At 40.9% G+C, this 15,140-nt stretch overlaps 1 protein-coding gene across 3 annotated transcripts in view; it reads left to right on the top strand.

The window, feature by feature from the left end:
* Window positions 1-6,169, top strand: part of LOC148018573 (GDP-L-fucose synthase 1-like) — a 36,678-nt gene extending 30,509 nt beyond the window's left edge. For all 3 annotated transcript variants that reach the window (XM_087662103.1, XM_087662102.1, XM_087662101.1), the window contains one exon: window positions 4,989-6,169. In XM_087662103.1, coding sequence (XP_087518229.1) covers window positions 4,997-5,935 — 939 coding nt within the window. In that variant the 5' untranslated portion in view covers window positions 4,989-4,996 and the 3' untranslated portion in view covers window positions 5,936-6,169. The remainder of the gene's footprint in view (window positions 1-4,988) is intronic.
* Window positions 6,170-15,140: the final 8,971 nt, after the last annotated feature.

Genomic DNA, 15,140 nt, shown 5'->3' with positions numbered 1-15,140 from the left:
TATCACGGGGTTTGTCACTTAGGCCCTACTGAGTCTACATTACAACAAAAGAGTTTCGGTCGAATCTACTAGGATCGACTTGAATTTTCAGGCTCCTAAAATCAGACGAGTCTCCTAACAGCTAGCTAGTGTCAATAATTTCGAGTTTCCACTTCCTAGAGGATTACTCGAACTGAAGCGGATTTACCATTGCACTTGGTTCAAAGAGAATGGGAGATGGAGGAGAGTGAGATACGTCAACTCTCTTGCCCATAAGGCAAAATCCCATTCTGGCCCCCTAAAACAATGCAAGTCGGTTCTACCTAATGACTAGTTGGTCAATTTATCGTCTTCCTATTTATATTGTTGATTTAGAAAAGCTCCCAGCTAACCGAGACCACCCTACCGTTGGATGGACTCGTCGAGGGTCACGCCTACTCGCTTTCCTTTGATGACAGTATCATCTTTAATTTTTTAATTACCTATAGTACATTTATTGAAACATATACAACCAACTTCTTTAATTAGTCCGTTAAATAATTTATTTCACGGTCACGCATACAATTTAAACAACCCTTGAATAAAAAACAAATTACTTTATTATATTAGAAGTTTATTACAAATTCCATCTTTTCGATCTTGCGGAAGATATATAGAATTCCAGGAGGGTATTTTGTCCACTAAGATTCCTCCCTTGTAACTAGTATTAGGGTTCTAAGATCCCATCCTGGGTTGCGAAGGGCTCGTCAGATTCTAGGAGTAATGCAGAATTTACGGCTAGAGCCTCTCCTGGCATCCACATTTCCTACTGCTCGAGACTATCCCTATGGACAAACCTTTCTGCTACAGAGCCGGTCTAAGCCTCTCAAAGCGATAATCATGATCCCCTTGGAGTGGGGTCTCGTAGCTAGCTTAGGGGTAGCCTAGCGCGATCTTTGCTTTTATCCTGTTTGTTAATGTTTTTAATCAGAGATCTAGATGCTAGCAAACACAAACAAATTTTTCAAACAATGACAAGCACACCATCGTGCAGTTCATAGCTTCACATAGCCAAGGTAGATTCTTAACCCAAGGTAACCTTACATTTTAACGAGGATTCTTCTTCCCATAAAGAAGTGTTGAGTACAAATCTTTCAACGTTGTTAAGCAAGACACGAATTTCCTGTTTAGGGCTAACTTACCCAATATAAGCGAATTTCCTTTAGTTGGTATTTATAAAAATATTGTGATAATAATTTAACGAGATGAAGAATTACAAGATTCTTTAAATAGACTTTCACTTTTTAAGCGTTAATCAACTCCTAATCATTGTTGCATTTGGCAATAATTATATCGAGTTATTTTACTAATCTCGAGTGCGCATAATGTCCTTTACTCATTTCGTGTAATAACCTCCTATAACTATTTCCATCATGATTCTATGAATTATGATCTCAATTAATCTATCTACAAATCATAGGTAGCTGTTAACCGTTTGTGCGTGTGTTAATATACTCTAGATGAAATTGATATCTCGTATAAGTGTAAATGCAAAAGCTAACATTTTATGTACTTAATTTCGAAAAAACCTTATTATTTTATGTGGCGATATGAAAATAATAGCCTATTTTTGAGTTGTGAATAACTTGGTTTGACACAATGTCATTGGGAATTTCGTCTTTGCTTGCGCTTGCGTTCGCCACATCCAATGTTCCATTAGTAGTGGCAATTCTGGCAACCTTGGGCATTCCCGTATCTTTGGCAATAGTCGTTCTTTGACTGGTTGCGGTGAATTTCATTGTCTTTCCGCCTTGTTGCTTTGGAGCCATTGTTCACGAGCGGGTTTGAGAGATAGAGAAGGTGGAATGAATTCGGGATGGGGGAGCGTGAGAGCAACTTGCCGAGTTGAAGACCGAGATAGGGGGAGGTTGAGTTAATTCGTTTCCTCTTTAACCTCCTCTCTAATTTCCTCTCTCCCAGTCTCTCGAGATCTTCTTCCCTCTCTCTCTCTTTTTCCAATTTCCCCCTCTCTAGCTCCCTCTCACAGCCTCTTTGGGGGGGGGTATCCTTCTACCTCCCTCTCTTTTCCTCCCTCTTGCTCTATACTCCTGATAAGGGTCTCTTCCCTCTTGCTCGGACCTCTCTCAACTGCTCCCCATGCTTCTTATTTATAGCTAAGTTAGATAAGAAGGGTTGTGGCTAAGAAGAAGAGCTCTTTATGGAGGGGATCTTGGCAAAATCAGCAATCTGAAGCTTTCAAGATGCAATCTGATGCTCAAATCGCAAATCTGATGGCTCCGTTGGCTCCGAAAGGGGGGTAAAATCATAGAATGCTTGGTTAGAAATCTGTTAGATCACTCCTTCCCGTTCGGAGTGCTGTTTGCTACCTGTAAACTGTGATTGCGACGTGCGCAATTTTGCCAATCCTTTTTTTTGCATTAAATCTCTGAAACTGGTTGAAAAAGCCACTTGCTTTTTTTACATGACACCCTGTTTTAGAAGTTTTCATAGATTTTTAAGATATTTACAATAAATAATATCCAAAATATAAAAAATATGCTAGTTTTGTCAAAAAATCTAGTATTTTTGGGCCATCTGTACTATAGACACTGACACTAATGACTAATATGGCTTATAACTCTTGTTCACATGGTAACTTTTGTGACGGGTGGCTACAGTCCTCGCCAATTTGGAAAAAATGTCGGGTTACGAACCTTGGGTTTTTTTTTGCTTGAGATCTTTTTTATTCAATGATTTTAGAGTTCTTCAAGTCCATTTTGTGAGAAGTTGGGAAGATTTTAAATCAAAGTCGGGATATCACACAATTTTAGTGGCTCAACACAAGGTTCTGTTTGCTGACAGTTATCTACTTTAGGAGTCGGGACCTACTGTGATCAGTGCACTAGTCACTATTGTTTATGCAGTTATGAATGGATGCTTACCATAGCACCAAGTATCATACTGACTACTGTGGTTTGTAAATACATGTTAGGACATGTGTATGGCAAGAGCAGGTGCACATGTTGCTTGGGTCATTTGTGTTACTGACATTTCTACGTTTGGTTTGGTATGCCTCTGGTTTCTGCGTGCATGCAATTGGGAAAATAAATACATCAACAGGATCTTAAAAAGGATAAAGAATTACTGCCAGGGCACCAACCTTTGGGGCCAATCGACGTTCGGGTTTCCGAGTAGGAGTATTTCCTGTGGCTGTGAGTTCTTTTGTTGATTTGCTGATTGTTCACTACCCTATAGGCAATTCTGCAGGCTGGTATCTGTGTTTTTACTACCATGGTGTTTCATCCACAATCGCTTCTACAAAGGCACAACCTCTTACGCTATAGGTGCCACCTCTTACACTCTGCTTACAGTCTTTGAATTTTACCTGTAGAGGCCACCTTGATAACAACCATTACCTGCCACTTTCTCACCACTTTGGAGGAGGTAGTTGAGTTTCGGCCATTGGCAGGGGAGGTGATAGGTCATAAGGTAGTGTACAACATTAACCCACCCAGTGGTTCAACACTTCTTGTATAGGAGTTTAGTGTTCCTTTTTGTTGTTGTGAACCATGGCAGGATTGATTGTGGAGATCCAGTAAGGTTTAAAAGGAGCAGGGAGAGCATCTTGGTTCACGTGTTGTGAACTATGGACTTGGGGTGTATTATAAGACTGGCATTTAGGCTGATGGGATGTCTGATAAGAGAAAAGTTGGGCTTATTACCAGTGATCTTCTGTTCAAGACTACGAGGAAATGTCACCCCCACAGCTAGGGATGACAACCATTCAGGCAGTTATTGCATTGGCTGCTTAATGATGCTCAGATTTACAATAGATGTGAAAACAGCGATAGACTGCTGTAAATGACTGTTACAGACAGTAGCAACAACAGCAAATTAAAATCTGGTATGGTTGTACCAGTTGATGGATCAATGTTTTAGTGTGTTATGTGTTGGAAATGATTGAGGAATAATGAATATATATTCAAACAATCAGCTTTCCTCAGGTTGAAGAAAATGAGATTGAAATTGGAGAGTTGGCTTAGTGGCACACCCTCTGAAGGAGCAATAAATGGAGCAGATAGTTTTGGTTCTCTAACTAGAACCGAAATTTGCCATTTGGAGCTTCTAGAGAAACCTTTTGAGGATTTTCTAGAAGTGAAAGTTCATCTGAGAGCTGAAGCGAGTGTTGACAGCTACTGTGGGGACATGCATTTTGAATCTACAATCCAACCCCACTACTTTGACTGACCTGATAATGAATGTGATATCCACTTCTTCTGTTTATCCTCTGTATGATGGAGCTGACACTTCAATGCAAAAGGGTAGTCCTTTGGCCTTCTTGGCTACCTTGTTACCAATGCTGCAGGGCCAGAACTAATTGGCAAAAGAATGCTGATACATGTATGCTATGTGTGTGTCAGTGTCAACTTCTTCTTTGAAACTTCTGTGCCTGTATTTGTTGTACTTGCACATAAATTTAGAATTTAGTTTCTTAGCATTCCTTCTCTCTTCTGCATCTTGACTTTGTGGACTAAAACTTTCAAAGGATTGGATGAACTGTCACAGACTTGCTGTGTTCCTTTCTACTTGACACAAATTCTGTGGTCATTGCTATTTAACATGAGAGGTTGCTGGATTGGTGAGTAGAAACTGAGAAGAGTAGTTGTCTGGCAAAGACAATGGCTACATTATTCAATGGGAGGTTCCTCATCCCAAAGTTGAAAATTGAGACTGCACTTCTGACATAACCATTCTGAGAGGGAAATGTTCCTCCTCTGTCCTTTCCATTCGACATTATTGTATGCCCTACCTAGACTAAATTATTTCACATCTATATGTTGTGTAGTAAATTACTTGCCCCATCTGTGGCTATGACCTTTTCCTTTATACTAGTCACACTGTTGCCTTCTACTGGTGGTGCTGTAGTATGAATGTGTAAAAGTATGAGTGGAGGTGGATAGCTAAATACGTAATGTATGATGTTACCATGTTTCGTTTGCATTAATAGCTAACTGGCATCTGAATGACAGGAGTAAAGATGGTTATGAACAAGGAAGACAAAATATTTGTGGCTGGACACTCTGGCCTGGTAGGCTCAGCAATTGTGAGAAAGCTGAAGAAGGAAGGCTTTATAAATCTTGTGTTGAAAACACACAAAGAATTGGATCTCACAAGACAACTTGCTGTGGAGAACTTCTTCAACGAGTTTAGGCCTGAGTATGTCATTGTTGCTGCAGCCAAGGTGGGGGGAATATATGCAAATAATACATATCCTGCAGATTTCATTGGCATAAATTTGCAGATACAGACCAATGTGATTGATGCTGCTTACAAAAGTGGAGTAAAGAAACTTCTATTTCTTGGTTCTTCCTGCATCTATCCAAAGTTTGCTCCACAGCCCATCACGGAGGAGTTGCTTCTTACAGGTTCCTTGGAACGGACAAATGAATGGTATGCTATTGCCAAAATTGCAGGAATTAAGATGTGTCAGGCATACAGGATTCAATACAATTGGGATGCAATTTCTGGCATGCCAACAAATCTGTATGGCCCCCATGATAATTTTCACCCCGAGAATTCACATGTTCTTCCTGCATTAATTCGGCGTTTCCATGAAGCCAAGGTTTCTGGAGCAAAAGAGGTGGTAGTATGGGGCACAGGCTCCCCTCTGCGTGAGTTTCTTCATGTGGATGATTTGGCAGATGCTGTCTTGTTTCTTATGCAGAATTATAGTGATATTTCTCACATAAATATGGGAAGTGGGAAAGAGGTAACAATCAAAGAGTTGGCTGAATTAGTGAAGGAGGTGGTTGGCTTCAAAGGCAAGCTTGTATGGGATTCAAGCAAACCTGATGGTACTCCACGAAAACTCATGGACAGTGGGAAATTGGCAAGCATGGGCTGGCAAGCAAAGATCTCACTCAAGGATGGTCTTATTGATACATACAAGTGGTATTTAGAAAACTATATGAATTGAAGAAAAGCTAGGAGAAATTCAAATTTTCCTAAATATTGAGCATTCATTCTGGAAAAGACATTGTGTAATGACTTGATAATGGAAACCAAGAGACAAGCCTACTTACGGTTCACTCCCATTTCGGGTCAACCTTTAATGGGTATGTGTAACACCCTCTGAGGCATTTCACCCCAAGGGTTCCCAGTTTTCATGTTGTTCTTGTTGCAATAAGAAAGGCTGAAGCATTCACAATTTTGACAAGCTTTCACCTGTAAGCAGATATACCCCCTATTGACAGCAGTTTAAAAAAAGGTGCTGATTCAAAAAATAGAATTTCTTGAGTTGAGGAGTTAAATTGAGATGCAAGTTTGAGGTTCACAATGCAGAACAGTTACATGCATGCATGTACACGTAATGCATGTTTAGGGATAAAAAGTATTTGTATATTCTTATTTTCTAGACCAGTCTACCCTGGCCTCCCTCAGTTTTTTGGCATTTTGGTCAAAATTCTTGGAATCGTCAATGTGTACAAACATGTTTATCTTTGAAAAACACATGATAAGATCTTAAGACCTCATAGCCCTACTTGTAAGGAAATATTATATGATAGTTATCATGATAATACTAGATTTGGGAGCATCATGCCCCCAACCTTCACTTCGTTATATTCTAACCTTAAGCTTAAGCTGAGCTATGACAAGTACTTTGTATGCATTCTTAATCATTGATTTGTTTAGAACATTATGCAACCAAACAATCAAAATTTTCTCTCTTTCATTTGCCAACAAAATAGGCTAGTGTTAATGTAGAACATCTTCGAAAGGTGGCATAAAAACCTTTGCTCGTTTGCAAAGGTACATGTACAAAAGGTTCCCTTCTCCTCTCTTTCCTTGATCTTCTTTTTTTCCCCCTTTTTTCATATGGTGTGCAAGATGGAAGCTACCTTTTGCTAGTTGATAAGCTTCTCAACAGAAAAAAAAATCAAACGACATGCTAGGCAAAGGTAGTTGGGAGGTTTTGAACTCATTGGTAAGAGGTTGATCTCCTTGAAACATTACGACTTTGCACCCTCTCCACAACATTGGGATATAATTGATGATCTATGTGAACCATGCTTTGTGCCCATAGGAATTCATTTCTTGAAACCAATGATGGACCTGGTTAGTGTGGATGCAATACCAATCTTTACATGACTTTGAAGATGGAAGATTGAAGCACTGTAGTGGGGGATTGCAGTTTCAATCATGCTTTCTTGTAGTACTAATGTGGACTCAATTGAAGAGACTTTATATTTAGCTTGTTGGTAGTTGTAATATAGGGTTGATGATATTATTCTCACTTGTCCATAACATAATAGCCATAATTGGAAACAAATAGTACAAGGGTTTATTCAAAAGTAGTTTGTGTAAGTCTCCATGCATCATTGTACATAAGTAGGATCTTACTAGCTTTGTCATCCTTAGGGACCTTTTTTTTTGGTGGCAAAATGGCAAGATATCAAACCATTATCTGTCTCAAAGTAATTAAATGAAAGTGGCATATTACAAAGGTCCACCCAAATTAGTTTGTATAAGTCTCTAGGCATCAATGTACATTGTTTAGTTGCCTTTTATCTCACACTTAGGAACTAACACTCGAGCTATGCAATGTATGCATGTCCATGCCAATGTAATCAAATAATAGAAGCCCAAAGAAAATCCTCTTCATATGAAATTTTCATGACTCCTCTAAGCACTACACGACTAAACTACTTATGTTAGATATTTATCTTCCATTGCACTCCTATCATGTGCATATATGATTTTAAAAGGATATGTAAAAATCCTCTATCTCCCTTTGAGAAATAAAGTTTCCAACACCCTCAAAATCTCCAATCAAGCGTCCATGTATTCAAGCATGAACAAGAAAAATACCTTGCCATCATATCCACAACTACAACACGTGCCCCTCATGCACACCCCTCCTGCTAGTAGTGTCCCATACCACCCTTAACAAGATAAAGGTGTACTTGTTAGGCATGAACATCATGGTTTCATGAGAAAAAGTGGTTTTGTGCATGCCATCCTATCTCGTGTCCAATTGTAGATTCACACTTTTATACCAATGACAAATCCCCCTAGGATCAAACTTGCACTCCAGATACGATACAAGCCACATTGACAATGAAAGGGACTGGATATTAGACTCAGCTCCTAGCCATAGAGCTAAATGGGTTCATCCTTGACCTTGTGAGCTAGTAGTACTTTAGGTCACAACCACATCCCAAGGGTTTGTGTCCCATACCACTAGCCTAGACCATCCAAGTATATGAATACATCAGCCAATGGGCCAAGAGTGGTGATCACAAAATGAATCTGTACAATAGGGCCTTGAGTCGGCCCTACCCCCAAAGTGCCCTTAGCGCATTTGCACTAAGTCACCTTATGACTAATGTGACCAATGCTATTAGTGCCCATCCAAATGTCCAAGGACGTAACACTTCTTCTCTTGAGGTTGATAGGATTTTGGTTCATTATTGCTTCACAGATATTTATTATTTGTACATTGTATCATTATCCGTATCCTCTAGATGACTATGATTATAAATGGGCGCTTGAGAAGTGAACAATTCTCCTATGAGGGCACTATCCAAGTGGCACCATTGCATTGCATTTTGCATGAGCATGATGATTTGTATTACCTCTTGCATAAACCCACACATTGGCATTCTATTCTTGTAAACATGCATGCGTGCATTTATCCCTTTTTTTTCAAAGAGAGGTCAACTCTGGATCCACCATATTTGCTAAATCCAATCAAAGGTTAAAAGCCCTTCAACCAATAGAAAAAGTCCACTACGGTTCCATTTGCCTTTGTAGGTCCTAGTAGGCTATTGGGTAGCTCATGGGCACTCTTTGTTTGATGCCTTCACCTCTCTAGGGTGATCACTTGGGCTCCCTTGATAAGATTACTATCACATTTACAATCTTGGTGTGTCATTGGGTAGTCGACATGCACCCTTTATTTGATGCCATGGTTGTTTTGGGGTGGGATGCCTTGGGGGCAAAAAAACAAGATTTGGGCTTGGACTAGTACAACCCCTTTTTGGTTCCAGTTTTAGGCTTGAGAGGGGGTGATGAGATAAAAATGCATTACATGTTGATTAGCCACTTAGAAAAGCCCCAAATCAAGCTTAATTAATAAGACTATCAAAATTTTCATTAAAAGAAATGCAATCCAAGAAAGTGTCTATGTCCCATAAGCCAAACAAAAATTTGGTAAACCCAACCAACTACAAATAGATAGGTTGCCCACCACTCAGCCTTAATCTTGTCTTTGCAATTTACAGGTGCCATCTCTTTACTCTCCGTACCCCATTCGTAGAGTATATCTTAGCTGAAGTCGTCCATCATCATTGTCTACCATTTGGCAATTTTTTTTTCCAACCTTTTATTGTTGTTTGGGACTACTTTCAATCTGCTAATCAAGTATCTACCAAGTGGCTGTGCTAACTACTACATATTGCTATCTAGTTTATGTTTACTATTTTCAAGTCGTCTATTATTATTGAAAAACCTAATCTATTGTCGCCTTGTAGCCCATGATGTGCCCTGGAGGCTGTGTTACTGCCTTGTAGCCCATGACACCCTAGAGGATGTGTTTTGTAGCAACCTCACCTATTTCTGCCTTGTAGCCCACGACACCTTGGAGGTTGAAATGCCGCCTTATAGCCCCATGACACTCTGGAGGATGTGTTTTGTAGCAAACTAAAATTACTAATATGCCATATCAACCCTAATTTGCATTTTGCTACAGACTACATCTATACAACTACCACATCATCAACTTGATCTATGTTTTGCTAATCTTTACCTTACTCTACCCATTTGATAATGATATGACCATCTCAAGTTGTGTGCTAGTAGACACATTTGGAGGCTGTCTATTGTGTTTCGAGATCCGTAAGAGTATGATATACTCTTTCACTCGTACTCTATGCCTCGATCCTTGAGAGACCGGAGTTTCAAGGTTAGTTTTCACTGTGCATAGTGTGTTTTCTGCATTGAGCATTTTATTTATTCATACGTTACTCAACTTTCATTATTTTTCACATTCACTGTGTTTGTGTTAATCCTAATCCTAGCCCTAACTATGTTACTTTATCAATATGTGCATTTGTTGTATGATTGTGTTTGTTCTATAGATAAGCATTTCTTTATAGGCCGCGAGGGAAGGGGGGAGGGGAGGAAGTGAGGGGTATTTGTAGAGCGAGTCTCCAAGGAAGGAAAAAACACAAAGGCGTAGTGAGCTTTACATGTCTCCATGCACCAATCTGATGCAAACTTGCATGTTAGTCCTAGATTGAAATACAAAACCGTACAAAAGAGATTAGAACCTGTATAATAGGGTTTTATAGGGAGATGCAACAATTCAAAGGAAAAGAAAAGAAAATCTAAAATGAAACACCGTAATAAAAGGTATGAATGAAGGGAAAGACAAATGAAAGATGATCCTAAAGCAAGGTAGCCTATGGACCGACTCATTAGTCTAAGAGTGCTAAGGAAAAGCTAGATTAGCCTAGATTACTGTAAAATAAGGGTGCTAGACTAAGTGTGTGGCCACCATCGCACATGGGCATCAACGTGTCTTTACTAATGGAGCTCATTGCGAGGTGGGGAAGTGGTTTGAGGGAGGGGTACATGAGAAGACCCGAGACTGGTGGCTAGAAGTAATTGTGGTGAAGAATCTAATGGAGTGGGTTTAGCAGATTGCTCAACTAATCCTTCAGTAGAGACCAATAAGGTTGTTTGTGGCTTTTTTTGGGGGGGGGAGTGTCCATATTCTACATATCTAGTGACATGTCAATGAGGTGGTTATGTACCAAAAGAAGCATGAGCAAGTGGTGCAATAGCTAGAGGCATAGCCCTACTCAACTATCATTGGGGAGTTCCACTTGTGGATGTAATTGCAACTTGCTATGGTTTCTTAGTTGGAAGACCTTGGGCCTTAGTACGACATTGTACATGGACCCAACATCGGCAATGTGTGTAAAACCTATTCTTTTAGGGAGTTGTTGTGCTAGGTGGATGTAGGTTCTTTGAATTCTTTGTTTCTTTCGTTTTGTTTGAGGGAGGAGCATTACCCTTGGTTTGGATTGCCTTCCCATCGTGGAATTCTTGCCACCTTTGAATGACCTCTTTGAAGAAGGGGTTACCAAAGCCCCCTCTAAAAGTGAGAATGGAGAGAGAACTTCTTGTGGACTTGATCATGTAGTCTTGTGTAATGCAAAAACTGGCATTTGAACTCATAGAAGGTTGGTAATCAGGGTAATGAAATGATGTGCTACATAAATTGACAATATTATATAGGGACCTTGCTAAAGAAGAATATAACTTGATTGTCATTTGAGTTCCGCAACCCAATAGTGGTGAAATCAATGAGTAACCACCTAGATTCAACCAACTTGACTTTCATATCATCCCCTTAATAGAAAACTCCCACAACTCATAATCAAGATTGATACATTGGGTTCAATCTCTTGCCACATAGAGGTCAAAGAGATGACTTCAAGGATTGTATGCTAGGGAACAGTGCTTTAACTTTGAGTGAAACTTAGGAAGTACCCCTTGCATTAACTTGGCATTTGTTGTAGCATTGCAACCTCTCCATTGACAGATATGGTTAGGGTGAGCTACTTGAGGATCTGGCATAGACTGCAAACCAACTACTAGGTCCCAAAGGCCCTAAGACTTAAGCCCTTGTTGCATAAGTTTATACCAAGTCATGAAATTCAACCTATTAAAATGAGTCTTATCCATAAAGGCATTCTTGGCTATAATAATGGGAGTATTAGTGCTAAATGAGGAGTAGGGTGTGTAAGAGTGGGTAAGATGAGGGAGTGGAGTACACTTGCGAATTAACCCTGGAGTGCCCACCATGCATGCAAGATGTGTGCACTGTGGATCCATAAGTGAGTGTAGACTATGGGCATGGTAGTCACATGAGTGAGAATTACGAAGGAGTATTACCAACTCTATGCATTGCAACATGTATACCTATGGAAGTATGCCTACTTTGAACACCTCCTCAATTGAAATTAGCATAATTAAACGTTTTGTAGTGTGGATCAAGCATACCATAAGAAGAAATAGGGAAGGTTTTTCTATCATATGACTCAAAAGGGTTATACAAACCTAACAAAAGGCTTGGTTGTGATGAAAAAAATGAGTCACCAATCATTTCGAATGCAACGTGTTCTCCTTGAGTGGAGAGGTGGCCAACCTCACTATAGGATCTTGATTGATTCGCAAGGCTTCCAAGAGTGTCTTGAGAGTGGTGGGAATATTTGATACATAAGAATTCACTAAACTCTGCTTTTGTAATAAGTCCCACATCTGGCCAAGAAGAAGAAAGAAATGATGTGTTGTCCTCCTCATTAAGGCCTTTAGTGGAGGAGAAGTTTGAAAAGACATAGCAAGATCCCAAGAGGAAGGAGTCTCAAACATTGTGAATTGGTTATGTGTTGTTGGTGTATCTCACACATACAAAGCCTCCACAATAACCATAGGGTATTCTTTAGAAGAGCACTAGCTCTAATACTATGTGAAGTGTTAACCCCAAGTCGAGATGGTGGAGAAATGAAGAAAAAAAGCGGAAAAAAGATGGAAAAAGAGCAAAGACATGCAGGCAGCCTCTAAAGCTAAGCTGGGGCAAAAAGTGCAATTTTAAATGAAAGGCACCTCAAAAAGCTCTAAAAACTCTTGTAAAAGAGCGCCAGGCTCCCTCCTATGCCAATTGTAAAATAATAGACGGGTGTAGGCTAGAGGCATAAGGCTAGAAGAGGGAAATAGAGAAAGGACCTTGCCACAACGGCCGGTTATGTAAAAAAGGGATGGGTACCCATGGGATTTTAGGGCTTGTATATAAAGTTCAAAAAGTGAATGGAAGCTCATTTTTTTGGTGTGTGGCTAATAAGAGTTCTCTTCTTTTTCTATTCTTCTCTTCTCCTTGCTTGTGTGTGCTCTTGAGAGAGGGAGTGTGAGAGTGTGAGGGAGTGAGTGTGTGGGAGTGAGGGATCGAGAGGGTGAAGCTCTTCACCATCTCCTCTTCTCTTCTTCTCTTCTCTTCTCTTCTCTTTTCTCGCGCGCGTGGCTATGGTGGATGGAGCTTGGAGATGGAGGAGGCTTGAGGATGCTTGAGCTAGCATCTAGGATCGTGGAGTTACTGGCGTGTGCGAGAGAGGAGGCAACTCATTTCGGCATCAAGGTAAGCTCACTACACTCGTAGGATCGACGACGCATTGGCTAGGTGAGAGATAGCCATTAGAGCTCGCTTGAAACGCTTGAAACAATAAGCGGTCCGTGGATCTTCGCGGTTGAGTATGAGATTCCTCTACATTTTGGTTCCGTTTTTGGGACCAATGGATTCAAGCTTGAGCACTTGCGCCCCTCATATAGAGCATCGAAGTAAGGGATTCATCCCCGAATCAGAGTTTGAGATAGGTAGGAAGTTGGGTTTTTTGAGTAAGTATTTTGGGTTATTTTGTTTGTTTGATGATTGGAAAACATGGAGAAATCATTTCAATTTTTTGCTTTTGATTCTTGTTGCATTTAATGTAGGTTAGGATTAGGAAATAAAATCAGAAAAGGGTAGGGTTTACCGTTGCAAAACAGGGCACAAATCATGCAAAAAATGGCACAAAGATTGCTTGGGATGCTTAATGTCGGCAAGTGAGTGATTGGGAGCATCCAAACCTTACTCGAGAAGGGGTTTAAGATCCGAGAGGCCAAGGGAGAGCTCATTTGCAACCCTTGCGAGAGAGAGAGAGAGAGAGAGAGAGAGAGAGAGAGAGAGAGAGAGAGAGAGAGAGAGAGAGAGCCCGCGGAGAATCGATTCGATCTTATTGCCGGAGAGCCTACCGATTGCTTCATGTATATCAATCACTTCCCCTTGCACCCTAGTTGTGATCTGGAAGGTTGTGTGTGAAATGATTAGCTAAATCGTTAGTTTTGATCAAAATCGCCTCGATGTTGCCTCATCGCATGCAACTTGCTCGTCCGAGCGGTTGGTTTCTGGGCCAAGTCCCAGAATCGGCCCTCGGCCCTTTGTTTTTCGGCCGACTCGGCCCAAAACCCTACTCGGACTATCCGAGTGACATTACTCGGCCCTACTTACAAACTCGGCCCTCGGCCAACCATCCCGCTCAGTCCTCAGCCCCATCCGAGCAACCCAATTCGAACAAGTTGGGCCGAGTGTGGACTTTTCCAAGTTTTTCAAAAATTTGACCAGATCCAGCTAGAGCTTAGCCGCACAACTTGTCGCGAGTCCTCCTGATGCTCAGAACCTAATTCTAGTGCAAGGAATAGGCAAAATCGTAAGGCGCAGCTGCTTAGTAGCTTGCGTAGTCTATCGCGAGACCTAGAGTCCTAGAGACAACCCACTGAGCCATAAACCCTGAGCGGACCAAGAACGAGCAAGGCAATGTAGCATGAAAACCCAAAACCCTATCAAGACGGCTAGAGAATTGATCGATAAGCCTATCAGGCCCAAAACGAAGCGAGAGTGCGTAAGAGGCTTAGATATTGTTTGCCACACTCACATTGAATTTCCACACTTGAAATACACTTAAGGAAAACTGAAAGCCTGATTGAGCACAAGTGCACGTGAAGGAACACACACGCTGAGAGGAGATAAATTGAGGATTGTATTTAATAAGTCAAGGAACTCACTCAGATAAACAACTCAAGGAACCCACCAATAGGAGAAGACCCAAAGACATAGACAGACTATTGACACACGGAGTAGAATCAAGCAAGTGGTGCCAAAGAGGTGGATTTGACAAACTTACTCAACCTGATCTATAGCTTGGTGGAGCACGAGAACACACCGATGGCAAAAGAAAACCTAGACCGTAGGCCGAACAAGGGACTCGACTTAGGAGTCTTTCCAGAGGTGATTCAAAAGCTGGTTAGTAGCTATGATGCGCACGCTCGGTATGAGCACCACGGCAGGATAGCAAATGCCATCATCACAGACTTAGAAGAGGAGAGGAAGCTAGCCCACAAGGCACTGCAAAGCATAGTAGAGTACAACAGAGACCAGCAGGCTAGGAGCCAAAGGCAAAGCACAGAATTGCGCGAGGTACAGCTGGTGCTGAACCTAGCCAGTAGAAATCGAACTGATCACAAGAGAGCCGTGGAAGGAGACTTAACATTGAGTGAGCTTCTCATGAAGCGATTACTAGACA

The sequence above is a fragment of the Lygodium microphyllum genome, chromosome 21 (genome assembly GCF_053477565.2).
Source record: "Lygodium microphyllum isolate KBCC chromosome 21, Lygodium_microphyllum_v1.1.10, whole genome shotgun sequence".
Lineage (NCBI taxonomy): Eukaryota > Viridiplantae > Streptophyta > Polypodiopsida > Schizaeales > Lygodiaceae > Lygodium > Lygodium microphyllum.
Note: the sequence above shows the minus strand (reverse complement) of the source record. Positions and strands in the feature narration are given on the sequence as shown.